Below are 20549 nucleotides of genomic sequence, written 5' to 3'. Positions count from 1 at the left end.
CGATCCATAAGGGAAATTGACTTTCTCGTATGTAGTAAACACGATGGCGGCGAGAATTTGATGAGGGAGTTCCCACCTACTGGCATGGTGTCGTTTCGTAGCTGTCTTGTCACACCCCCGTGCCCGTCGCAAGGGGTGTGTCAAAGCAACCTTCCGTTTGTCGCGTTAGGCTGTAATCATTGGGCGCTTAGTGGACTGCGGACTGACGTTTGGTGACATTTCGAACTATTTCAATGTCATTTTTTTTTTTGCCCAGCTGGCATTATCACGAAAAATATATTGTCCCGCTGCGAGATTAGTATTCAGTGTCGATGTTAGCCTCGTATCTTGCTGCAAACGGCCTAATAAGAAAGTCAATGGGTTATCAAGGTATCAAAGGCCGTATTCGACTGCAAAAAATTGATGGATCAGCGAAGAGTTAACGACACCATCTGTCGATAGCCTACCCGGGTCGAACTTCATCTGCACCAGTATACCTGGTTTGTCACATTGTCGCCCCATCCGAAAGTTCAATCTCGCATAGCAATTGGCAGGATTGTTCGATCAATCAAAGCAACGTCAAGAGTGAAGGTGGTAGGGTAGGTAGGGTGTTGGGAAGATCTGTCCGCAAGGACCGTAACAGGTACAGAGACTAGGTTTACGTCCAGAACCAGTAGAAAGAAAGCGATAAGATTGCAGAGGACATAAATCATGCTACTTGGCATGATGTCAAAGGATTAGTTATATTAAGTACATACGGAACGTACATGTTGATTGCTGATTTCTTGCGAATCGGAATATCAGGCACGGATTGCCTGAGATGTGCACCGTGACTGAGCTGATAATCGGTCGTTAATTGGTTGGAAGATAGTTCTTCCCTTGATTCTGGCCTGGTACCGTCACAGTTGATCAGTTCCACACCAACGCAGTTTGTTTCTTGCCTTGATGCCATCCACAAAACAAAGCAACTGGCGGAGGCGACACTCGGTGATATGACTGGCATGCGAGGGAAACGCACTAGAGAGGACATGGTACTAGTGCATCGTGCCAAATCCGTTTCAGAGTTAAAAGGATGTCCTTGACGAACAACTTCAAGTTTTGGCCTCACACGAAGGGAAATCTTCAATGAGATTCGATTGGTGTCTGAAGATGGGCCAAAATATTGCATGCGCAGCGAATTACATTAGACTTCCCACCGTTCCAAGAGAGTCTTTATTCAGATCTCGGATCTGACTCGGAAGTCGAAGTAGTGTTGTGCTGCAGTCCAAGTGCATAGGTGGGAATTTTGAAATCAGAGGTCTGCATCGTGGTAAATTCTTGCCAGATGCAGCAGGCAACCAACCTCGGCGAAGGCCGCCACTGAACTGTGAACATGATGCATGATGAGTCGATGACTCGAAAATCGACAACGAAATCGATTGGCAGTGTGGTTCAATATCACTGCAGCTGTTATACTGGTGTCCTCGCCAGTCGTCTTATCTTTCCCGAAGATGGTAATGTGGATCAACATTGAACAGCCGCCTTACCCTGTACGGTACCACCTGTGCGTCCTCCGAGCTCGTCAATATTAATGTCATTTAAGGCGGCTGGTCACGAGTCTGGTGGTTATAGATCAATTTATCATCATCTGCTCATTGAATTCGAAATTGTACTTAGTATGATTCCATATTACGATGAGCCATCCCTTGGTTTCCTCCCATCGATCAGTCGATAGCAACAGTTTTGACCCTTCAGAGTGGGCGCTTTGCGTACCATCAAGAAAAAATAGTACCAACGGCCATTGAAAGGTTTGCATGTCAGTCTATCCGCGCAAATATGCCTTCTGACCTAGTCTTGTTCCAGTTTATCACACGTCACTTGTTCCGCTCCGTACGTGTAAGAACAGACAAGGACCAATCCTTGATAGCTGGTGCATCTTACAGCCGATTTCACATCCAGAAAAGTTCACCTGGATGAGCACCGTGGATATCCGGTCACATGCACACCAATTCAATCTTTTGGCGCTTACCTGGTGCGAGGAATTCATAGGCTGCACAACACTGATCGGCGGTGAACCGTATATATGGTAGATTTGGAACCTCCTGCGGAGGCCTGGATGTCACCATCTCTAAAAAAAGTGAGTTATTGATTGTGAGGGCGATGTAGGGAACCATCCTTCCAGATTAACACTAACCTTTCATTAAACGTTCCAATGAATTCGCCGTGCCGTGACTTCACCGTTATCACTGGAGCAAAGTTCTTGCTATCCTACCAAATTCACATCTGGTTATCTGGCGTACATCGGCACGAGGCTACAGGTCTGGAAATTTGATGGAGACATAGTTTGCGTTCATCGGGTTCTATTCAGAGTACCAGGACGCATTCGTTCATCAGCCCTACCTGTCAAACGTAAGTGATTTACGATCCAAGTTTGGTCCGCGATTCTTCTTGAGGCCTTCCATCTTATTCGCCTAGGTTCTGTAAGTCGTGAGAGTGTGCTACGTAGTCTTGATTGTGAATTCTAAGAAGTCGATAGATTCCGTCCTCCACGGATAACCGTTAGAAGGCACTATCTGTTTCGACACATAAAACCCATGTTTTATTTTTTTTTCCACTGCGAGGGAAAGTGTCTATGGGAAAGGGAATGCGAACATGATGTGTACTAATGAACTTGAACAGTAGTAACTTGATATCCTTGATCCGGACAAATTGATCCTAGCCAGAGTCCAGAAGATAAGGAAACCAGGATCGCGAGAAAGTACAGAGTAGGGAGCGTCTTCCGTCTAGGTTAAAGCTCCTATGAACCAGGCAGCGAGAAGGCTGCGACACATGAGTAGGATAAAACATAACACTTTTAGAAATATGAGCAAAATTAAAAAGGGACTGAATGTTGAGAGGTGCTGATAATCGAAGAGCGAGAGTTGATAAGATGCCATGAAGCCAAATGAGTGTGGCTGAAATGCTGGAATCCAGTTCTGCATGAAGATGGCCATCAGTTCAAAGTATGTGGTGGCGGTGGTGATAAAAGTACTCACCAAGAATAGAGTGAGAGAGAGAAAAAAATATGCAATGATCGTGAGCCTGTTCTTCAGTGGCTGTTCACGGGTACCGACCCGCTGAGATTCAATACCCAGTCTCCTCCTGACTTCGGCTGCGTCAGACCACGGAAGAGGGTCTCGTGCAGAAGCGTGTCTACGCGCTTCCAGCCTTTGCGCTGTTCGACGATAGGAAGCCCTGGCGCTAACTTGCAGCGAAGCCTGAATGCCTCTTCATATACCGCACGGCGGTGGTGCGGGATTAAGCTTTTCTCATGAGGAGTGAGCGGTACGTCGAAAGCCGCATATATCGCCTCAAAGACATCGCGGACACGAATGCCTTTATCACGCTTCACGTCGATATCCCACTCGAATGGACCTCGCTGAAAGTTGATGGTCATCTTGACCAACTTTTCATCTGCAGCCGACTTATCAAAGTCGGCATCAGACAAGCTTGTTCGTTGAACACCGTAAGACGAGTTCTGTCTGAACTCGATGTCGTGAGTTGGGAAAGCAACATCGAAGTGAAGAAATCGCTTTGATCGCTTTGGATGGTAGGGGAGCAGCTTCCAGTGAAGGTTTAGTGCGGGACCCTTCATGGGACCTTTATCGGGTCAAGATCAGATAAGGTACGTAATGGTGAAAAGAGAGCTGGACCAAGGACTCACCCAAGTGCGCATGTTGCGGAAGGGAGTTGGGCACTGTGTATACATCATTATTCCGCGAACCTTTCTTGGCGGCAGTAACTTCTCCATCGCTTTCATATGAGTCACGAGGAGGGGAAGTCTTGCCCTTCAGGATGGACTTGAGGGGCTGTGGTGTGGAAGATTTGGGCGTGTGCGCCCGTGACATTGAGCTCGAAAGAGAGAGCTTTGGCATTGTGAACGAACGATGCTCGGCCCTGCTAAAAGAACGACTCGGAGGGGGCATGAGTGGTGGCGACTGTGGAAGCGCCTTGGGGGGTATCTTGGGAGTGTTGAGATTGTAATTAGGACTCCCTAGGTCGTGCTTCGTCTTATACATGAAGGTCGTTACTGTTGAAAATGGAGGCGAAAGTCTTGTAGAGATTTCAAGATATGTGAGGGGCGAGGGCTGGAGATCATAATGCAACGTGTTATACCATGTGTACAAGGTTTGCCACTGAGGAGATGATGGAGAACTTACCTGAACAGGCCTTTGCCGAAGAGATATGCAGAGTGGCCTCTGAAGTCCCACCGGGGGCTCGCGCAGTCAGTTCCTGCGTCTTATATGGACCAAGAAAGACACAAGAAGCTAGAAAACCACGAGCGGCTTTGCATACAGCGTTCCATACCACGAGGACAGGGCGTAAGTACTTCCGAAAATGGCAATTACCCAACAAACTGTGATGGGCTCCTTAAGGGGCTTAAACAGCATGTTATCAATCTACCTGCTTACGCGTGTTGGAATCAAACAGAAGATAAACCATGTCAGCTTCGCTCAACATGTGTTGTAGGCACGTCAGCACATAACACTAGTTCAGAACTACCCAGCGAAAGTATCCAGGCCTGCCATTCCGGATCCAGGGTAAGCGCCTTAGCGCCTAATTAACACAGCAAGAAAATATTCCAAGGAAAGTGAGCAGTGCTGGGGCGGTTGCAGAACGGGTTATGAGTTTTGAAGCTGTATAACTATGCTTCTTGATCCTCAACGCCGCGATAGCATCCGTACACTGCTATCGTGATATAATGGGAGAAGCTCTGACACCAGGACTCAGATACTGGGCTCCAAAAGAAATTTCAGATTCGCCAGCTCCACGACATTTTGGGAAAGCGGAATAGACGGAACTATCCATGGGCCTTGCTCCATGTAGGATTTTCTGAACCTTATGAATGGAGTGCAGCAATGTAGCCGACCCATATCACACCCCATGGGCCTTATTAAGCCCCTCGTGACTCAAGGAGATTGGATTGACCGTAGTGAACCTTACTAGCAGGTTTCGGGGCGTAATTAAAACCTCACGTTCTTGTGACACTCGACCAAGACTCATCATTGACAAATGCATGTTGTGGAAAGAGGATCAAATTCGGTAACTGTCATGAGACCAGTAATCGCTGAGAGCTTGGTGTCATTGTCCATCATTTCGCAGGCAGGATTAGCCGGGCCGTATGCCTCCTTGCAAGAATGGAAGATTAGTTCATGGTGTAACGAGGCAATTCTGTGAATTGCCCTACCTTTCTTGGATGCCATCAGGTGCGGGGAAAATCAGAAATACCGAAAGGTCTGGAAACCCAACACTGCAGTACATTGTTCGTCAAATGAGACGCATTGCAGTTGTGTGGCATCATATCAGAGCCTTCTGTCCAAGAATGATACTAGGTGCTATAAATAATCACTGGATCTACAGCAAGGCCGCATGCCGTGAATCGTCACCGAGATGACCGCGACCAAAGGATGACGGCGATATCTGCACCGTTAGGGTAAATGAATGGTATCAGAGACATTGAACAGAAGTCTCTGACGGAGTGGTACAGCCCAGCATCGCCTGAAATTCGCCTGTCGAAATTCTGTCCGGCGACCTCGCATGATTATAGTGCCACATCATAGAATTATACGCAATTAGCGATCAACCTGTGCACAACACAAGAAGTGTGTGATGACGCGTTGTATGAACACCCACAAGTTGGTCATTTGAGTGATACTGCCATGATGTTCAGTTAAACTTCCCGAGGCATCACGGGGCTGCCGAAGCTGCTGTCAGCACTGAAAAGCTTCCCTCTCTCCAAGTGCCAGCTGCCATTCGGCCGATGACCATTTTAAGACCATCGAATCGTCTAGATTGTACCCGTAACAGGAGGATTGTCAGAGAACACAGAGGATTTGGAGAAAGTTAAGCTCAAGCCTTTTGTGCGATAGAAATTGCGTGACCGTGGTAACTCTTCACCACTTTCAGTCTACACTCGCCAATTCAGTACTCATACTCCCACGGTGTAAACGCTGGTAGCCGCCCAGGCCATTGCTGTATCAGTGCACACACCATGTATCTACGACTTCACCTACTCTGCGCACTCTTCAGAGATTCAGAAAGTGGCGAGGTACCGAGGTAACCTATCTGTTGACAAGGAAGGTCTATTGTGCTTATCATCCCATAGTTGGCAGCTCCCAAACCCCGTTTGATCCCATCAGCTGTATTACTTGTTGTTCGTGCATTGAAAATCTCTTGAGTGAGTGTTTAATCTCTATTTTGTATGACTTGAAATCTGACAATGTTGGCTGCACGATTTAGCGCCCTTCGCGAACTGGACATATCGGGCGTTATGAAATACAGCGCTGTTCGCACAGTGATAGCTGACACCAGCAGCGAAGAGAAGATATACGAATCCTTAAGTGCGGTCGTTGTCTACGATGCATTATATGATTGTCGCAAGTGGGGCCCTCGGCATAAACTCGAATGTCTAGGTGGCACCCGCACGAAGATTATAGAAGAAATCGAAACAACTCTGGATGCAACAAACCGTACCCTTATTTGGCTCTCTGGCTCCCCTGGGACAGGAAAATCTGCGATTGCTCATACAATCGCCAGCCGCCTCAAAGATAAGTCGAGATTGGCTGGCACGTTTTTCTTCAGCCGCCAACATAAAGATGTGCCAGGCATGGCCAGCCTTGATTTCTTTGCGCCTACCTTGGCCTACCAAATTTCGCAAAGTAAACACATGGCTAAAGCCTCCGTGGTTCAATCCATCAGATCCGACCCTGCTATCCTCGATCCAAGGAAGCCGCTTGCTGATCAAATCCAAGAACTACTAGTTAAGCCATTACAGAATGTGCAGGTTTCATGGGGGCATTTGGAACCAAAGGTGCTTGTAATTGATGCGATTGACGCATGCGAAGGAGAACGCATCTGCGAGCTCATTTCATGTCTGTCAAACCTCCTCCACCAGCCGCATATCCCGCACTTGCATATCGTCATCACTAGTCGCCCTCTTCACACTATCGAAGATGCATTTGAAGCTATTGGCTGCGAGGAGTCGATATGTCACATCGCTCTCGATGATGTGGATGTTACTGAAGACCTTCGTCTCCTCTTCAAGCACGCTCTGGAAAGGAGTTATAGGAATTACGGTCTCGAATGCCCTGAATCAGAGTCAGACGATGAGACAATCCTCTGTCTCACTGACAGGGCAAGCGGTCGGTTCGGGACTGCGTCAATGATGATGAGATTTCTGGAGACCCACGACGACGACGAAGTGCCATACGATTTGGGTGAAAAAATCAGCCTTATGAAGGATCCTGGTGATGCATATTTACATCCCACCCAAATATTCCGGTTCTACGAGTTCGTCATCGACTCGTCAGAAAATCTAATCCGTGCATACCGACATCTATCCACGGTAGTCAATCTCGCCAAACCATTAGCAATTCTGCACTTGCGGAGGCTCCTGGGATCTTCAGAAAGTGATTTGTCGTCCATTCTCGTGTCGTTATCCCCAATAGTCAGGGTTCCTACCGATGATTCTCTTCCTGTCGAGATTCTCCATATGGAGTCACTTCGCAAGTTTCTTTCCCAACAACCGTCTTTCTCGTGTGCATCTCAGCTCCTAGCACAGTCCAGTCTGCGGACGATGAAAAGTTCGTTCCTGCGCCAGTCCGGCCTCAAAGATGAGCTACAACAAATGGTGACACTGATGAAGATACCTATTGAAGCAAGTCCACAATCAGATCATGTTCGTGCCTATATTGCAAACACGTGGTATCTTCGCGTTAGCATCTGCACAGATTTTGATGATTTTCCTAAAATTTTGTTTGGCGCAGCCATGCAGCAAGACCGTATATGCGGCCACATGGTACCGTGAATATGCGCACTCAGGGACTGGCATTGCTTGCCGCGCTCTATCTATTGTCCAGCCCTGCAATATGTCTGAGGACGTATCGAAGGCTCGGTCGGCACTGAGGGACTTCCGAACGAGATCTGAATTTCGCGACTTACACGTCTTCGAACTCTTGTCGACATTACAAGCTCTACCAAAAACATTGATCGTCGTGATACTCTTGGCAATTCGTCACGCCCACCCTTCCACTTCTGATAATATAGATTCGACAGATGGGTCTGATAACGAGTCGGACATGCCTCCGGCGCTCAAACACTTCGTGCAATACGTACGAGAGGGAAGCGAGCGAAGTTTGTCTAGCTCACCAGCCCTTAGACATGCTTGCCAGTATTGGGGTTGGTATCTCTCTCAGGATTCGACGGTTGTAGAAGAACGTCTGCGTACATTTCTGCGTGCCTTCTGGCGGGATAAGCTACTGTCGTGGTTTGAAAGACAGTGGTACTTGGAAGGTTTAGAATCATGTATAGCCATGCTGACCATTGCACAGACCATTGATTTCAATGACTAATTCGTTTGCAATCATGCTTTACGATCACCTATATTACTTTGATAACCTTTGCAGAGCCGTCCTATGCGGTTAAATCAGTAATACACAATGCGTGACTACAAAAGTGTCACACCACTGAAACGCAAGTTTTATGATAAACCCTTGTATTCGCTTTACAGTGTGTCCAATTCCTACAATCAGTAAAAATCATTACATGTCAGTCTGTAGCGCCATATAGTACTCATACTAGCACTCTGCGAGCATGACACTTACTACGCATACACCACCTATTATTCCCACCTTTCTAACTGATCATAGCAAATGTCTAGAAATATATACCACTTGCAGGGACTTTTAATGATACAAAAGTTGAAAATTTCAGCCATGCAATAGCTCTCAGGTTTATAAAATCAAGATTCACATCTGTTGTCCTGAAAGGCATTGAAAATTTATCCATTTGTCATACCTTTCACATATTCAGATTATCAGGCGTGAGACTGCATATGACCTATTGCATTTATCTCAGCGACACCGTAAAAGAAGGTAGTTTGGCAGAAATAACTTACGCTTTAAGCTGAATACGGCTGTAAAGGTTTGCCCACATACATCGCACTTATGAGTATCGCGGCGTCGACGACGTTGTACGGCATCAGTTCTGCTCGCAACGGTGCTGGACTTCGAGTACAAGTAAATGTGCTCTGCGGTACGACCTTGGAAATGGTCGTCCTCAACCTCAATATCATCTACGACTTCTGTCACACTCAACGCTGCCAAATTAGATTTTTCGACATCCTCTTCGACCTTTGTGTCTGCAACGGTACGTTGCGCGTCAGGATCAAAGTAGATAGGCGGATTAACTGCCAAGCAAAGTTCCCGAGCCTCCCACAACATCCGGAGGCAGGACTCCAGATCCTGGAGGCACCATGCTTTCATGAGCCACTGCAGGAGCTTTTGTTCCATAAAGGCAGTGACGACGGAGCGGAGGTCATCATCCCACTCCGCCAAAGAAAGGTGATGGGCCCAGTGAGTACAAGCATAGTCGAGTGCACCCGAGTCCGCTTTGCTTTGATCCCTGAGGGCATGCACATTGGTCACAATGTCGGTCACTGCATCCAAGGTTTCTATGCGAGGGTGGTACTCCAAGGTCGATGGGCCCAGAGTTTGGCCACTTCTAGGAGATTCAAATGCCAGAAATATTGGAAAGGCCAAGAGTACAGGTAGGGATTCAATATTTGCTAGGAAGCGGAAGGCAGGCAGGGCGTCAGCTGCGGACAAGTCGAGGTGCTGTAAAATCTGCCAGGTATGGCAGAGATATAGCAGCGCTAATTTTGTGCGAGAATCAACCTGAAGTCCCGCATACTGACGTTGCATGATATGCCAGAGCATAGACAAAAATGGCAAAGGCTCTGGCGGTGAATACATTGCAAGTGACAGAACTTCCGCATTGTCGAAGGCACAGAGGGATCCAGAGCTGCTTTCCGTCGCTAACTGGGATAAACGGGAACAGAGAGCGCTGTAATTTGGTAACTCCTCTATCATGATACGCAAAGAAGAGTAAGCCAGCAGACGATGAACCGCGGCTTCAGAGATGAGCTGCTCTCTACGGCGCAGAGGGTCGGACAGGAAATTGCGAAGGGATTCGTGACAGACTTGCACAGCACTGTCGTGACCATCTGGGGTGTGAACCAGAGGTGACAATTGAGATAATGCGAAACGGATGTCAAACTTCTGGTTTGGCCCTCGGTTAAGAAGCTCATCTAGTTGACAATACGACAGCATGCCAGCAAGGTTCACAATAATTGTGAGATAAAAATATGCTTGCGCTGGGTCGTCGGCTGTGGATATAATGGATTTGTAGAGGTCATCTATTAATGACTCTGAAGGGGATGAGGGATTAAAAGAAATGTGCTCAATAAAATTCATCCTGTCCGTGGGGTCATGGTCAAGGCTTTCAATAAATTTTACGATGATGGATCCTGCAATGAAGTGGGGTCCCACTCTATCCACTAGACAACTGAGCACCTCTTCCGGTGGCCATGGCCTACGACATTGGAGACGGTGACGCTTGTGTATCTTATCAAAAGATTGGCGGAGGAATAATCTAACATTCCTAGTAATGCCAGTGAGGTCCAGGGTAATGTCCGATATCATTGGAGAGAGATGACACTTGATCGAGTCTCCATTTATATAATCACGGCTTGTGAAGAAGATGTGAAGGCCCACGTCAATCATATGAGAGAGAAGTCGAGTAAGGAGTGAAATGAGATCGGGTGCTTGGTCTTGACATTGATCTATAGCATCAATTACGAACACCCACGAAGGAGAGCGCCAATCAACTGCCTCCAGAGGTTCAATGAGGAGCCGAGCGAATTGCTCGCGCAAATCTCGAGAGGGAGAGATTATACCAGGATCACTGTCCAGGGCTTTAACGATTTTCTCCTTCGCCTGCGGTTGAGACAGCCCAAGTTGATACGCAAGTGCGAACACGAGAGAATGTGCGTTTCTGCAGTTTGCATGCCTGCGAGAGAAGAAAAAACTGCCCGCCAATCTATTTTTCTGTCTGCACCGACTGGCAAGAGTGTATGCAATGACAGATTTCCCTGTACCGGAGGGTCCGTGTAGCCATGACATAGGACTACTGGAGTTCTCGAAGTTCGCTTCGAGCCTTTCAATGAGGCGAGCACGATCGCTGCCCAGTCGAATCATTGGTAGAGATCCTCGACTAGGCGAGTCAAACGAAGTACCGAGGGGGGCAAATCTGCAAAAGAAGGCCCAGGTATAGTCTTGATTCAAAGGTTCCGTAATCAATGGGGGAATGTTGTTCAGAAGAATGCAAAAGGTCCCATGTTGAAGGATCGCACTCAACCCCGCGAAATTACAAATCCTGCAGGCACCTTGCGAGGGGAGCTTGAGGGTTTATCAACAATGATCAAGAAGAAAACCCAAGATGCGTGGCCCGTACCGCTATATTACTGCCCATACCTGTTCTAGACACAAAGGCAGCAGAAAGCTAATAATCAAAGTCAGTCAACGAAGGTGAGTGGACTACAAAGTATTTACAGGTAGATTGAACAAATAATTTTTAGAATAATTTAGTGGCGCATTCAGATTTTGGTCGGGATACGGCGGTAGGTATTCCTGTAAGAAATTGAAGACACGTTCAATGCGCAGCAAGCTCGTGTGATGGAGATCGGAAGCGTACACTAGGAAGTTCCAATACTGAAGGGGTCGGAGGAAAATGTGATGAGGTAGTTTTAAGGTCAAGCTTTGACATCAACGGCAGACTTCAGCTTCATAAATTTCGACGAGCGGATAGCAACGCGCAGTTCGATCAGCTGCAATGTGACACGATATGAGACGTCTCCTGTCAATGAATCCAGGGACCGTCCCGCTGAGATTTAACGTCCAATCTTCCCCTCGCTTCGACTGAGTCAAGCCGCGGAAGATGGTTTCATGCAGAAGTGTATCTATACGCTTCCAACCTTGGCATTGTTGCATGATCAGAGGCACCGGTGCAAGGTCGCAGCGAAGCCTAAATGCCTCCTCACACCCCGCATGGAGGCGAGGCGGCATCAAGCTCTTCTCGTAGAGCGTGATCGGTATGTCAAAAGCCGAATAGATCGCCTCGAAAACGTCACGGACACGAATGCCTTCATCACGCTTCACGTGGATATCCCATCGTAAGGGATTACGCTGGAAATTAATGGTCATATTTGTCAATTCCTCGTCTGCGGCCGGCATATCGAGATCAGCATCAGACAGAGGCGCCTTTTGGATCCCGTAAGAAAAGTCCTGCACGAACTCTATGTCGTGAGTTGGAAAAGCGATATCGAAGTGAAGGAATAGGTTGGGCCGAGCTGGATGGTATGAAAGTAGTTTCCAATTCAGATTCGGTGCGGGAATGGAGGCAGGCGACACTGAGCGCGACGGATACGGACTCATGCACATGTACTCCATGAATGCATCACCGTATGTATCTAAGATCTCAAACTCTTCACCACTTTCAGATTTGTCATGTAACGTAGGGCTCGGGCGGGATGGCTCCAGTCGTGGCGAACTGTTGAGAGGCACAGGAGACGAAGTTGTTGCACTGAGCACATTACTAGCTGCAAGTTTGTATTTGAATTATCACGATGTCCCCGAACGGCAAAACCAAGAGAGAAGACCCACTCAACATAGCACTGGGCGCTTGTGGGGTTTGTTCTTGGCTGACGGGTTTCCGCAAAGGATCGAGGAAAGGTCGGAGAGCGAGTGGCACGGATCTTGCTCGTAGCGAAGGTGGCATTGAGGAGACATAAATCGCAGGGTTGGGAGCTGGGTGAGGTAAGGCGTACGCGCCTTTCTTGGAGGGAGGAGACTCTGACTGCAATGTGGGGGATGCTTCTCGGGAAGAAAACCCCCTCTTTAACCTCCCTCCCTCGTCGACCGAGGGCGCGGTGGACGCAGAAGCAACTTTTATGTTAGAGGATGATGAAGTCTGGGGAAAGTCTGAACCTGGCCTGGGAGAAGTGCTTGTCTTTCTATCCTATATGTACTCGGGGGGCATGATGCATGTCCAGAAAACACAAGATAACGGTCAGATCGGCGTCAATACTTGACTCTGCCAAGTCATTGGCATGCCACAAATCACCGCATTTGGCAACCAGATGTTCGGGACATGCCGATCCAAAATTTCAGTCGCTGTTCGTCGACCTCAACAACGAGCTCAGCACAAGCCACGATGGCGACGCATGCACTTTTCGAGTCAGCGTCAGGATACGCCATCTTCGATATAAAACTCCATGAAAACATTGGCTCGCGTGTCAAAGCAGTCCAGGACTCCATCAATGACCTCTCAAAATTCGGCAAGATGGTTACTCTCGTCAGTTTCTCGCCATTCAAAAATGCAGCGGATGCTCTCGAAAACATAAACGATATCTCAGAAGGTACGCATGAATAGACTTATTTATTTATTGTGCTCACAGTAATTTCAATGATCCCCAGGCATCCTCAATGTCCATCTCAAATCCCTCCTCGAGCTTAATCTCTCGAAGCCTAAAAAAGGCTCCAAGATAGTTCTTGCAGTCTCAGAGGTCGTTCTCGCAAACGCCATCTTTGAAAACCTCGACATAAAATGTGACGCCTCTGACACCTCCCAGGAAATCCTTCGCGGCATTCGCTTCCATGCACCAAAGCTTCTTAAGGGCCTCGATGCTACCGACCTCATCAAAGCTCAACTTGGTCTCGGCCACTCCTACTCCCGCGCTAAATTGAAGTTCAACGTTAACCGTGTGGACAACATGATCATACAAGCCATCGCCCTCCTCGACCAGCTTGACAAGGATGTCAACTTGTTCGCTATGCGTATAAGAGAGTGGTACGGCTATCACTTCCCCGAACTCGTCAAACTTGTTCCAGACAACTACCAATATGCCCGCATCGCACAGTTCATAGGCGACAAGGACACTTTGACAGAGGAAAAATTACCTGAGCTCACTACCCTCTTGGAGGACGACTCTACCCTCGCACAAAACATCCTCGACGCCGCTCGCGGCTCAATGGGTTCATCCATATCCGAAATTGACATGCTCAACATCTCTGCATTTGCAACCCGTGTCGTTTCCATCGCTGACTACCGTAAATCCCTCGTTACCTACCTAGGCGAGAAAATGAACCTCGTCGCTCCGTCTCTTACTGCATTATTGGGAGAGCGGATAGGCGCACGCTTGATCAGCCATGCGGGTAGCTTGACAAATCTGAGCAAGTACCCTGCTAGTACCGTGCAGATCCTTGGTGCAGAGAAGGCGTTATTCCGGGCGTTAAAAACCAAGGGCAACACCCCAAAGGTTCGTAACTCCATCCCAAGCGCCAATCAAGCTAATTTTTTTTTCCAATACAGTATGGTCTATTATACCACTCCTCTTTCATCGGCCGTGCAGACCCCAAGCACAAAGGCCGGATATCCCGGTTCCTCGCAAATAAATGTTCTATTGCCTCTCGGATAGACTGCTACTCGGGTAACTCCACTCCATCTCCACATATTCACCCCTTACTAAAAATACCCAGATAATCCGTCTGCAAAATTCGGCGAGGCCCTCCGCACACAAGTCGAAGAGCGTCTTAATTTCTTCGAGACCGGCGCACCGCCGACTAAGAACGTCGATGCCATCCGCAAGGTCCTCGACAGTCTCGCACTAGACTTGGAGGATGATGAGGAGGAGGATGAGGATATGGAGGATAAGCCAGACGCTGAGACGGATGATGCAGAGCCTATATTGCCATTGATTGACGTCACACCTAAGAAGGATAAGAAAAAGAAGAGGTTGAGAGATGCTATGGATGTGGATGAGGCAGATGAAGAGCCCGCGGAGAAAAAAGTGAAGTTGTCCAAGGAGGAGAAGAAGGCTTTGAAGAAGGCAGCCAAAACAGCACGTAAGGCCGAGGCTGCTGCTGCTTCACATGTATGCTTGAGTTTGTCAAATAATCGCGGTCTTGGCTAATTTCTTCTTCAGAATGGCACCTCTGAGAAAACAGAAAAGAAGAAAGACAAGAAAGACAAGGAGAAAAAGAAGAAGAGTAAGGCATGATACAGTATGTGGTATACCTTTTCGTCCGGATGTCTTTTTTTTTGTATTTCCACTTTCATGATCGTCCTTGCCTTGATGAACGGCTAATTCTTGCGACGTCAATGTTCTGAAATACGGTGCGCTTCCGACTCGTGCGATCAACTCCAAACATCGCTGTTAGTTTTCCTTGTCCGACTATCCTCCGTTCCGTTCAACTCTAAGATGGCGGTTCTCCACTGCCACCACCTAACGATGAACTTACAACGCATCTGGTGGACATGTGCATCCACCTGCATGTGGTAAATCGATAGCGTTGAACGACACTAGAGACTGACAAATTTTCGCGTTTCACTGTAAAGAACAGAACGCGCAGTTGTACCTGTCTTGTATATCTGCTTTCATGGTTGCCCGTGTGCCCTGATAAATGTGTAAGTTCCTGTCCGTCCTTATTGATACACCCCAGTGCGCTACTACCGTCTCCCAAACATGCACATTACATCACTCCAGGTAGTAAAACCATGCGTTGAGGTATAGTTAATATGATCTCGAGTCCTGTCTTAACATGCCTACACCTCCTATGAAAATTAGTAATACCTAGGGTATACTTTATCGAGTCTCGTTCTAAACAACACCACCTACACCCCAACTACTGCATCCCCACATTCGCAGCCTGCAGCACAACCGCCGCACTCGCACACCCCGACACTACAAATGCAGTTGCCACATCCCCGATCGTCTTCCTCATTACCTCATGCCCTACTGCCCTATGCTCCTCTACAATATCTTTCAACTCAGCATGATGGTCCTCCACTGCCAGTCGCTTTGATCGTCCAGTAACAACCAATACCCGTTGGTTCGTCGATGCGCGCTGGATCGCAGCATGCAGCGGGACGGGAGACGCGAGGCTCGTGAAATTGATCCGCGAGAGCGCAGTACGCAATGGCCCAGGTATGTCCGAATCTAATAGATTGCAGCCCGCATATCGGGACCAAATGATGCTATCAGCTGTTTCGGACTGCATGCGCATTTGCGTGTTAGCCTGCCCGTAGACAGTGTCTGGAAATACTAATATCTGCATCATCGGTGATAACATGTTACTCGGTTCATGCGGAGAAGACAGTCGCACTCACGGATGATACCGCCAATCCTTCTTGATGAGGAAGTGCGAATGACTTGGCGTCGTTTTTGACATCATCAGAATGGGCCGTAGAAGGTCGTTCGATTTGCGTGTGTTCAATCTCGCGTTTTTCCATCTTCACCACCGTTGCATTAATCTTCGGGTTCGCACAGAGTTGTACCACAAATTCCAACGCAAGGCGGTCATCGGGACCGCCAAAGAATGGAAAGAAAATGTGATGCAAGCCGCCTGTCTTCGCACCCGTGTTAAGGTGATTTCCAGGATCGACAAACAGGGCGACGTCTGTCTTACTTTGTGCGAATACCCCGCGTACAAACTGCGAGTGCATGGCAGACGCAGACTTATCTCTTGATGTACCGAACATGACCTCGAAAGGGTTGTAATCAAACCTTTCTCGACGTAGCGTCACGCTATCGCTTGTTTCAGCAGTGCTAGCACAAGATGGCAACCACGGGAGTAATATGAGCTGGGATGCATCTCGCTTGGCGTGATCCACAACGCTGCAAGCAAGGTCATCGTGCGGCACGATGGTGAGCGATGTCGACACAGGCAAATCATTCAGCTCTCCAAACATGCAAAATATGGCTAGGAGGGGATCGGTATGGATAAGCGTATCCGCAGTAGATGATTTCATCACCGCCGATGTACGATCCGAGAGCTCGATGAGGCGGAGTGCACTGATGCTCACTTCGGGCGTCCTGTACTTCAGCGGGGCTGGATCAGATGTAACAGACGTGGATACAACGGTGAACGAGGAATCTGGTACAGGAGGACGGACGAGCTGCGTGAGGGCCATCATGCATGGCATATGTTCGAGTTTGTCGAGAACGACAGTAAAGCGATACCGCCAGGGCTGCTCCTCGTTCACAAGAAATTTCTTGTCTGTATCGAGATCCGCATCCTCGCCGTCACGAGTTTTGGGAGGAGCACCGCCTGAAGTGGCGATGATACGCCGTTCTGGAGGATACAATGCTGTGACAAGTGGGGTGGTCATGAACGTGAGTGTCAAAGCTTCTAGTACAAACATGGAGAAGACCCTCTGAGACAAAATGCCAGCGGAGAGGCCGATGTTAAGCACGATCAGCTCAACGAGACTGAGTAACATGATTTAGCAGACGAGAACACCAAAGTACTTAGGTGCTTACCCCTTACAGCTCATGAGTGATCCGATTGTGGCGGCTTCACGCCAGCTGAAACCAGACAACCTTGAGGCAATTGTACATCCACCAAACTTGCCCAAGAATGCAAGGCATGCGACGGCAATTGTAAAAGCCCAAGTGATACCTACGAGGTGCAAAGTTATATAAGAAAAATAGATAAGAACAAGGCGTCTCAGATGACCGACCATTATCAAGGAGTCCAAGATTGGTGTTCAGCCCTGAGATGGTAAAATACTGCAATGCGTGAATAATCAGCAGAGGAATCGCATAACGAACATACCAAAGGCAAAAATACAATGGAGACCATATCTTCCAGCTTCTCCGTTAAAGCAATGGCGAGACCGCCCTCCCTCGGTACAATAATACCGGCTAGGAATGCACCTACACGCAATGAGCGACGGCGGACTTGATAGCAGATAATAAAATACTAGCGCTCACCGAAAATAGCATTGACACCCACAATATCCGTAAAGAACGCACACGCCCAAAGCAAGATCATAACAACAGTCATGTAAAACATGGTAGGACCATCGTCTGTACTGCCTGTAGCTCTGGCAAGCCAAAGCATTACTCTCTTGACGACCAATAAAAGAAATATTGTGAATGCCACGCATGTGAGTAATACCCATAGGGCAGTAAGACCAGAACCAGCGTTGACAAGCGCTACACTGAGCGCCAGGAGAGTCCAACCTACGACATCATTGCCTACGCCAGCTGAGAGGACAATAATGCCAACAGTGGTATCCAACAGCTTGAGCTCAGTAAGAATACGACACAGTACGGGAAAGGCGGTTATGGAATATGCGACGCCGGTGAACAGCATAAAATGTGTGAACTGGACGGATGGGTCGATGAACTGGTGGTATAATGGAATAGACAATGCAGATCCGAGACCAAAGGGCAAAGCCATGCCGGCGAGCGATACAATAGCTGACATGCGAGCATTGCGCTTGATGATACTGATGTCAATTTCGAGACCTATGATGAAGAGAAACAGGCAAAGGCCAATATTAGCAACGAGAGATAGGTATGGCAGTGACTGGGAAGGGAATATATGTTGGGTAAAGCCAGGTATACGTCCAAAGGCCGTTGGACCTATGTAAATTTGTACGTGAGACAGACATTTCACACAGAAGGTAAAAATACTAACCCAGAAGGATGCCGCCGAGCACCTCTGCAATGACTTTCGGTTGCCTCATCCTGCGTAAGCCCAGAGAAAGTAGCTGGGCCATCATTATAATAACACCTAGGTTGGACTGAGATCATACCAAGTAATGAGTACACATGCCACACACCAACTTGGATGATCCATAGCCTCAGCGGGTCCGAAGCATCGAAAGCCGATGGATTAGAACCAGTAAGCAAACCACCCTATGGTACAGACGGGCTAGCAGTTCAGCGCAGTATGTCAGTTGTAGGATTAAGAACAAACCTCGCCGGTGGCTTGTCTTTTCTCGAGACCGTTGAAGAGTCTGATGATAGTGTCTGAAAATTCTGGCATGAGAGGGTCAGAGAGCGGCGAAGTGGGACTATAACTTGATTTATGGTACCATCTTTATCGGTTTGGTGGCCACTGGCCAGGTTAAGTAATCAGTACTAGTAGGCTTTTGACTGTGGGCGCCATCAGCCAGGCACATGACGTTACTAGGACGCCTGTGCCGGACCATACATTGTATATATCCAGCACTCTCTGTTCATGTTCTATATATTTCCTACCCTTTGATGTTGCAGCGGCAACTTTTAAACCGCTGGGCCACGTTAAAGTGGAGAAGTGATCAATGCACTTGAAATGATCTCATTTGTCTGACGTTCAAGCCCTGCCTTAAGATTTAGTATACCCACAGTGACCCATCCATCTTGCTTGAAGCTCTAAGAGGGTGTTATATATACACCAGCCTAGCATGGTTCTTTCGGATATGCATTCATCTTTTATAGCCGCATTAAATCCTGGCTTAGGTATACGCGCATAAGTTAGCGTGGCAGCATGCGACTGCGATCTATTTTGTCATCAACTCCTGTTGCCATATATTGCACTCTTGTTAGCGGAAGACTCAAATCATGATGCAATCAGGTGCTTCGAACACAAAAGTGGGAGTACTGTAAGAGCAACTTTATCATGGCTCCACACAAGCAACCAACTCGGCCCACCTCTGTCATCCACAAGTTCAACCTCAGGACTCTTATGCGAACTTCATGCTCGAATGGGAACTATCTGTCATAGTGTCACCGGGTACAGTTGGAGCCGCTTTGCCAAGCGATATTTCGCCACCGCCTTCAGAACACACACTATCTGGTAACCTGTTGAGCTTCTGGCTGCCTCTCCGCGTAGTTAGGGGTGCTGTACCTCCGAAGCACTGCGACTGTAACGGAGGCGGGTCCAAACATACCAAGCTGGAACGGGGAGAGGGCGACGATGGAAAGTGGCAAGAGAATGGGCGACTAGAAAAGTTGTTTCTCATCTCTGTCATTTCTTCCATGGCCGGTAGGGGGTCGAGGTGAAACTTGAGTTCGGGCAGTTGGGCCTGCGGTGACCAGAAGACGTCAGGCCCAGCTGTCTTGGCTTGCAACGGCTTGTCCGGTTCGTGCACGATACCCTTTCTCACGAGAACGGAGTTATCCAGCGAAGGCGAGACCACGTTGTAGGGATCGCAATTGGATGAAGCTAGGAGTTAACAGGTGCCACAAGAGATCAATCTCTCGAGTTTAATTATACTAGTCCCTGACGGACCCTTACCTTGTTCTTGATCAGCGACGGCATGACGGTGAACTACTCGCCATGTCCAGTATATGCACAAGAGTCCGAGAATTAAGACAATACTGATAACTGCAATACGCGTATGATGCTTGAAGCTTCTATTTCATCGCGGAGAATCACTCACCAATGATTGTAACGATGTCTCCAACACATAGGGTCGTACTGCTCGAAACCGGTTGACACCGTATGCGATCATGAATCGCACGAGCAACAGGGACGGTTTGTGGGGTGATCATGGCAGGTTACGAGACCTAGATATGTACAAACTGCGACGCTAAGGGAATAGCAAACTTGACTGCGAAAGGAGTGGATGACACGCTCTGTGTAGAGGTAGTGTGTTGGTGATAATGTGGACGGTGACTTGAGAGGTGTCTGACTTGGATTTAGCCAAGAACCACGGCGGTCAGCCTCTCTAGCATATGGAGGTCTCTTCAATGGTATGACGATCAAAATAAAGGTTCAGACCAGCTTGGCTGACCTGGCTGACCCGGACATAGGCGAATCTCTAGTGTGATTAATAGTATCTGCTTTCATTGCAGTTGAATGAAAACAAAGATAGTTGGTCAGTGTGGCAGTGCCAGGGTCACTCAGACTTATCCCATTGGCATCAACCAAACATCGTCC

The 20549-nt window shown here is 48.1% G+C and overlaps 8 protein-coding genes across 8 annotated transcripts; 2 read left to right on the top strand and 6 right to left on the bottom strand.

Moving 5' to 3' along the window:
* Positions 1-297: 297 nt before the first annotated feature.
* On the bottom strand, positions 298-1237 carry EDB93DRAFT_77774 (uncharacterized protein). Its single transcript, XM_041457435.1, has 4 exons — positions 921-1237; positions 747-869; positions 447-696; positions 298-389 (listed from the first exon to the last, which is right to left on the bottom strand). Exons 1-3 carry the CDS (start codon positions 1145-1147, stop codon positions 510-512), a joined length of 537 nt encoding a protein of 178 aa, XP_041302152.1. The 5' UTR covers positions 1148-1237; the 3' UTR covers positions 298-389; positions 447-509.
* A 1809-nt stretch (positions 1238-3046) lies between these two features.
* EDB93DRAFT_1255822 (uncharacterized protein) lies at positions 3047-4016 on the bottom strand (the record flags this gene model as incomplete). Its single annotated transcript, XM_041453847.1, has 2 exons — positions 3047-3597; positions 3662-4016. 2 exons carry the CDS (start codon positions 4014-4016, stop codon positions 3047-3049), a joined length of 906 nt encoding a protein of 301 aa, XP_041302151.1.
* Positions 4017-5847: 1831 nt separating this feature from the next.
* On the top strand, positions 5848-8835 carry EDB93DRAFT_77612 (uncharacterized protein). Its single transcript, XM_041457429.1, has 4 exons — positions 5848-6054; positions 6104-6175; positions 6238-7711; positions 7764-8835. Exons 3-4 carry the CDS (start codon positions 6269-6271, stop codon positions 8346-8348), a joined length of 2028 nt encoding a protein of 675 aa, XP_041302150.1. The 5' UTR covers positions 5848-6054; positions 6104-6175; positions 6238-6268; the 3' UTR covers positions 8349-8835.
* On the bottom strand, positions 8511-11690 carry EDB93DRAFT_77605 (uncharacterized protein). Its single transcript, XM_041457428.1, has 5 exons — positions 11530-11690; positions 11388-11465; positions 11290-11337; positions 8894-11234; positions 8511-8835 (listed from the first exon to the last, which is right to left on the bottom strand). Exons 1-5 carry the CDS (start codon positions 11599-11601, stop codon positions 8813-8815), a joined length of 2562 nt encoding a protein of 853 aa, XP_041302149.1. The 5' UTR covers positions 11602-11690; the 3' UTR covers positions 8511-8812.
* Positions 11691-11720: 30 nt separating this feature from the next.
* EDB93DRAFT_1047185 (uncharacterized protein) lies at positions 11721-12167 on the bottom strand (the record flags this gene model as incomplete). The annotated part of the gene is made up of 1 exon (XM_041444640.1): positions 11721-12167. A coding segment is annotated over one exon (447 nt), but the record flags the coding sequence as incomplete, so codon positions are not given.
* An 838-nt stretch (positions 12168-13005) lies between these two features.
* On the top strand, positions 13006-14995 carry EDB93DRAFT_1234035 (uncharacterized protein). The gene is made up of 5 exons (XM_041451320.1): positions 13006-13252; positions 13311-14152; positions 14206-14323; positions 14373-14767; positions 14819-14995. Exons 1-5 carry the CDS (start codon positions 13048-13050, stop codon positions 14891-14893), a joined length of 1635 nt encoding a protein of 544 aa, XP_041302147.1. The 5' UTR covers positions 13006-13047; the 3' UTR covers positions 14894-14995.
* Positions 14996-15293: 298 nt separating this feature from the next.
* EDB93DRAFT_1179909 (Sodium/hydrogen exchanger family-domain-containing protein) lies at positions 15294-18736 on the bottom strand. Its single transcript, XM_041450620.1, has 9 exons — positions 18603-18736; positions 18466-18541; positions 18321-18416; positions 17609-18265; positions 17451-17551; positions 17356-17404; positions 17156-17294; positions 16003-17104; positions 15294-15944 (listed from the first exon to the last, which is right to left on the bottom strand). Exons 1-9 carry the CDS (start codon positions 18669-18671, stop codon positions 15519-15521), a joined length of 2715 nt encoding a protein of 904 aa, XP_041302146.1. The 5' UTR covers positions 18672-18736; the 3' UTR covers positions 15294-15518.
* A 284-nt stretch (positions 18737-19020) lies between these two features.
* EDB93DRAFT_1179906 (uncharacterized protein) lies at positions 19021-20481 on the bottom strand. Its single transcript, XM_041450619.1, has 4 exons — positions 20050-20481; positions 19905-19994; positions 19319-19832; positions 19021-19267 (listed from the first exon to the last, which is right to left on the bottom strand). Exons 1-3 carry the CDS (start codon positions 20159-20161, stop codon positions 19351-19353), a joined length of 684 nt encoding a protein of 227 aa, XP_041302145.1. The 5' UTR covers positions 20162-20481; the 3' UTR covers positions 19021-19267; positions 19319-19350.
* Between the last annotated feature and the right edge of the window lie 68 nt (positions 20482-20549).

Source organism: Suillus bovinus, assembly GCF_016758785.1.
Source record: "Suillus bovinus strain UH-Sbo-P2 chromosome Unknown EDB93scaffold_103, whole genome shotgun sequence".
Classification (NCBI taxonomy): domain Eukaryota; kingdom Fungi; phylum Basidiomycota; class Agaricomycetes; order Boletales; family Suillaceae; genus Suillus; species Suillus bovinus.
The sequence above is the reverse complement of the archived record's forward strand: the minus strand, read 5'-3'. Positions and strand labels throughout refer to the sequence as shown.